The following is a 5,377-nucleotide window of genomic DNA, read 5'->3' on the forward strand; positions in this document are numbered from 1 at the left end:
TGGGTTATATATCAGTTATCCTGGACCATCCCTATGGGTTATATATCAGTTATCCTGGACCATCCCTATGGGTTATATATCAGTTATACTGGACCATCCCTATGGGTTATATATCAGTTATCCTGGACCATCCCTATGGGTTATATATCAGTTATACTAGACCATCCCTATGGGTTATATATCAGTTATTCTGGACCATCCCTATGGGTTATATATCAGTTATACTGGACCATCCCTATGGGTTATATATCAGTTATACTGGACCATCCCTATGGGTTATATATCAGTTATCCTGGACCATCCCTATGGGTTATATATCAGGTATACTGGACCATCCCTATGGGTTATATATCAGGTATACTGGACCATCCCTATGGGTTATATATCAGTTATCCTGGACCATCCCTATGGTTATATATCAGTTATCCTGGACCATCCCTATGGGTTATATATCAGTTATACTGGACCATCCCTATGGGTTATATATCAGTTATCCTGGACCATCCCTATGGGTTATATATCAGGTATACTAAACCATCCCTATGGGTTATATATCAGTTATACTGGACCATCCCTATGGGTTATATATCAGTTATACTGGACCATCCCTATGGGTTATATATCAGTTATACTGGACCATCCCTATGGGTTATATATCAGTTATACTGGACCATCCCTATGGGTTATATATCAGGTATACTAGACCATCCCTATGGGTTATATATCAGTTATACTGGACCATCCCTATGGGTTATATATCAGGTATACTGGACCATCCCTATGGGTTATATATCAGTTATACTGGACCATCCCTATGGGTTATATATCAGGTATACTGGACCATCCCTATGGGTTATATATCAGTTATCCTGGACCATCCCTATGGGTTATATATCAGTTATACTAGACCATCCCTATGGGTTATATATCAGTTATACTAGACCATCCCTATGGGTTATATATCAGTTATACTGGACCATCCCTATGGGTTATATATCAGGTATACTGGACCATCCCTATGGGTTATATATCAGGTATACTGGACCATCCCTATGGGTTATATATCAGGTATACTGGACCATCCCTATGGGTTATATATCAGTTATACTGGACCATCCCTATGGGTTATATATCAGTTATACTGAACCATCCCTATGGGTTATATATCAGGTATACTGGACCATCCTATGGGTTATATATCAGTTATACTGGACCATCCCTATGGGTTATATATCAGGTATTCTGGACCATCCCTATGGGTTATATATCAGTTATACTAGACCATCCCTATGGGTTATATATCAGGTATTCTGGACCATCCCTATGGGTTATATATCAGTTATACTGGACCATCCTATGGGTTATATATCAGTTATACTGGACCATCCCTATGGGTTATATATCAGGTATACTAGACCATCCCTATGGGTTATATATCAGTTATACTGAACCATCCCTATGGGTTATATATCAGTTACACTGGACCATCCCTATGGGTTATATATCAGGTATCCTGGACCATCCCTATGGGTTGTAGATCAGGTATCTCACCCACCTTGCTGCTAGGCTGAGGGCGGGTCAGTCGGAGCAGACCGCGGCCCAGTCTGCTAGCTAGGGTACACTGGTCCCCTTCTCTGGAGCCGCTGTCTGATTGGTGGAGCAGGCCTTCCAGGAGGCGGGACAAACCGCTGCGGGCTGCAGACAGCACCTCCGGGGGGGAGGGGCCTGGGGGGGAGGGGTTAGCACATCACTTACTCTGGGTCTGTGTGTGTGTGTGTGTGTGTGTGTGTGTGTGTGTGAGTGTGTGTGTGTGTTACCTGTGTGTGTGTGTGTGTGTGAGTGTGTGTGTGTGTGTTACCTGTGTGTGTGTGTGTGTGTGTGTGTGTGTGTGTGTTACCTGTGTGGTTCAGGGCCTCCTGCAGCTCGGTCATGGAGTGGAGGACTAGTGAGGAGAGCCTCTGGCTGCTCAGCCACCTCACACACGCGCCTCCCCTTCCTCCCTGCGCCTCCTCCTCCTCCTCCTCCTCCCCCCCCCCACACGGCCGCCCCCCCCTGCTCCAGCCTGAACAGCACCCTGGCTCTCCTCCCCAGCGCCCGCAGACGGTTCACCGCCAGCACCGCGCACACGCCCCTCCGCCACGCCCTCAGCCCCGCCCGGCCCCGCCCGCCTCCCCCCCCCTCCTCCCCCCCCAGGGCCAGGACCAGGCCGCGCACCTCCCCCTCCAGCCCCTCCCTCTGGGCCAGGCGGCGGAGGAGCAGCGCGTTGAGCCGGGCCAGGGAGCGCGCGCGGAGGAGCAGGGGGGACAGCGCCCCCGCCAGGAGGAGGGAGGCGCACAGGGAGGCGCGGCGCTCGCTCTGACAGGCCCGCAGGTCAGAGGTCAGGACGGAGCGCTCGCGCTGCAGAGAGACCAACCGCTCCTGGAGAGACTCCGCCTGGGAACGCAACATCTGGGAGGAGGGGGGGAGAGGGAGGAGGACAGCAGGAGGAGGAGAGGGAGGAGATGAGGGAGGAGGAGGAGAGGAGGAGGAGAGGAGACGGAGGAAATGGAGGAGAGGAGGAGGAGAGGAGACGGAGGAGAGGAGGAGAGGGAGGGAGATGAGGAGGAGGAGGAGAGGAGGAGGAGAGGAGACGGAGGAAATGGAGGAGAGGAGGAGGAGAGGAGACGGAGGAGAGGAGGAGAGGGAGGAGATGAGGAGGAGGAGGAGAGGAGGAGGAGAGGAGACGGAGGAAATGGAGGAGAGGAGGAGGAGAGGAGACGGAGGAGAGGAGGAGAGGGAGGAGATGAGGAGGAGGAGAGGAGGAGGAGAGGAGATGGAGGAAATGTAGGAGAGGAGGAGGAGGAGAGGAGATGAAGAGAGGAGGAGGAGGAGGAGAGGAGATGGAGGAGGAGGAGATTACTTAGATAGAGATTACCTAGATTAGGCGTTTACTTCCTCAGTGTGTGTGTGTGTCGTGTGTGTGTGTGTTACCTGGACCGTGCTCTGTGTGTGTGTGATTTCTCGCCGCCGTTGCTCCTCCAGTGTGTGTCTGTCTGTGTTCCACGCCTCCTTCAGACCGTCCAACACACACTCCTGGTTCTGCTGCAGCTCGCGCACACACACACTCTGACGCGCACACACCCCCTCCAGGTGGCTCACCTGCACGCAGAGGGAACACACTCTGAGTGAATAACACACACACACACACACACACACACACACACACACACACACTCTCTCTCTCTCTCACCCTGTCCTGGGCCCTGGAGAGGTCGGTGACCAGGGTGTCGACGTGTTCCTGGATGACGTCACAGAGCTCCGCCCAAGAAAAGCTTCCCAGCATGCTTTGCGGTTGTGAAATGAGGACGCAGCCGGCCAGCAGCCTCTGGTACAGAGCATAGAGGAAGGACAGCTTCTCCTGCACACACGCACACACGCACGCACGCACACACACACACACACACTCACACACACACACGCACACAGCAGGTGATACATCACAGTGGGTCCTGTGTTTGTCCCCAGCAGGTGATAAATCACAGCGTTGACACTGTGCTGTAATAATGCTGATCAAATCACTCTTTATCATAATTAAATAGACTACAGAAGGATCTCAGTGTGTGTGTGTGTGTGTGTACCTGCGAGTCTGTCTCATAGAGTTGAGAGATCTTCTGAACTTCAGCCTGGAAGCCTGCGGCTCTCTCTCTCTGCTCCTCCACCTCCCTCTCTCTCTCTCTCCCTCTCTCTCTCTCTCTCTCCACCTTCCCTTCTGCAGCCTGGAGCTCTGCCTGAAGTCTGTTCGTCTGGGCCATCCAATCAGAGCACTCCGCTCGCCAACGCCCCGCCTCCTCACGACCAGCTGGCCAGCATCGCACCACACTCCTGAGAGAGAGAGAGAGAGAGAGAGAGAGAGAGAGGGGTGGAGGGAGAGAGGAGAGAAAGGGAGAGAGAGAGAGAGAGAGAGAGAGGGAGGGAGAGAGAGAGGGAGAGAGGGAGAGAGGGGGGGGAGAGAGAGAGAGGGAAAGAGAGGAAGAGAGAGAGAGGGAGAGAGAGAGAGAAGGAGGGAGAGAGAGAAGGAGGGAGAGAGAGAAGGAGGGAGAGAGAGAGGGAGAGAGAGAAGGAGGGAGAGAGAGAGGGAGAGAGAGAAGGAGGGAGAGAGAGAAGGAGGAGAGAGAGAGAGAGAGGGAGAGAGACAGTTGGGGTTAGGTTCTGGGTTAGAGGAATAGAAAGGACAGTATTAGGAGTTGTTTCTTGGTGTGTACCTGCAGTTGTCTGTGCTGGTCTGAGATCAGCTGCTGACCGGACCGGACCTGCTGGGACAGCCCCTCTGCCTCCGTCTGCTGACCCCGGACCTGCCACCACAAACAACAACAACCATAACATGACCTCTTCAATGATTAAATATTTGTGAACTTAACTGTATATTTGGGCCCCTGCAATGTATTTTAAAAATGCGGAACTGAATAAATAATTAAAATGTCAGTGTGTGTGTGTGTGTGTGTGTGTGTGTGTACCTGTGTGTTGGTCTGGTCCAGTGTGTGTTGGTAGGTGGTCAGGGTGTGTGTGTGTGTGTGTGTGTGTGTACCTGTGTGTAGGTCTGGTCCAGTGTGTGTTGGTAGGTGGTCAGTGTTCTCTTCAGCAGGTCCATCAGAGCTGAGGGACTCTGTTCTACTCCTGACTCCACCGGAACAACTAGCAACACACACACACACACACACCTGTTACACACACACACACACACAATCAGCACACACACGCACACGGGGACAAAACAACTCTCTCACACACCCACCTGTTACCTGTGACACACACAATCACACATACACACAGGGACAACAAAAACTCTCACACACACAGACACAGACAGACACAGACACACACACACACCTGTTACACACACACACACACACACACAATCAGAACACACACACACACACACAGACACACTCACTCACACACACCTGTGTTTAGCGTTCCTAGGTGATGCTGTTGTAGCAGCTGCTGGATCTCCTTCATACAGCTCTCATACGCCTCCTCCAGAAACAGCTGTTTTTTACCAGCCTGGACACACACACACACACACACACACACACCACACACACACACACACACACACACACACACACACACACACACACACACACACACACACACACACACACACACACACCACACACACACACACACACACACACACACACACACACACACACACACCACACACACACACACACACACACACACACACACACACACACTCATAAATTTGCGTGAACAGTGATTGGCCCTCAGAGTATCTAGAGGCGTGATATTTAAATGCTGCTTGTTCAAAGTGAGCCTGATCATTCGCACGCTGTGATTGGCCAGATACCAACGTTCTCATGAATCACACGTGAAC

General features: G+C 51.8%; 1 protein-coding gene across 1 annotated transcript in view; it reads right to left on the minus strand.

The window, feature by feature from the left end:
- Positions 1-3,791, minus strand: part of LOC311328954 (coiled-coil domain-containing protein 171-like) — a gene marked incomplete at both ends in the record, with an annotated part of 19,673 nt that extends 15,882 nt beyond the window's left edge. The window contains 6 exon segments of the mRNA XM_084462845.1: positions 1,556-1,725; positions 1,898-2,019; positions 2,021-2,448; positions 2,971-3,138; positions 3,230-3,397; positions 3,618-3,791. Of these exon segments, the coding sequence (XP_084318971.1) occupies positions 1,556-1,725; positions 1,898-2,019; positions 2,021-2,448; positions 2,971-3,138; positions 3,230-3,397; positions 3,618-3,791 (1,230 nt within the window).
- Positions 3,792-5,377: the final 1,586 nt, after the last annotated feature.

The sequence above is a fragment of the Borostomias antarcticus genome, assembly GCF_949987555.1.
Source record: "Borostomias antarcticus genome assembly, contig: scaffold_295, whole genome shotgun sequence".
In the NCBI taxonomy this organism is placed as follows: domain Eukaryota; kingdom Metazoa; phylum Chordata; class Actinopteri; order Stomiiformes; family Stomiidae; genus Borostomias; species Borostomias antarcticus.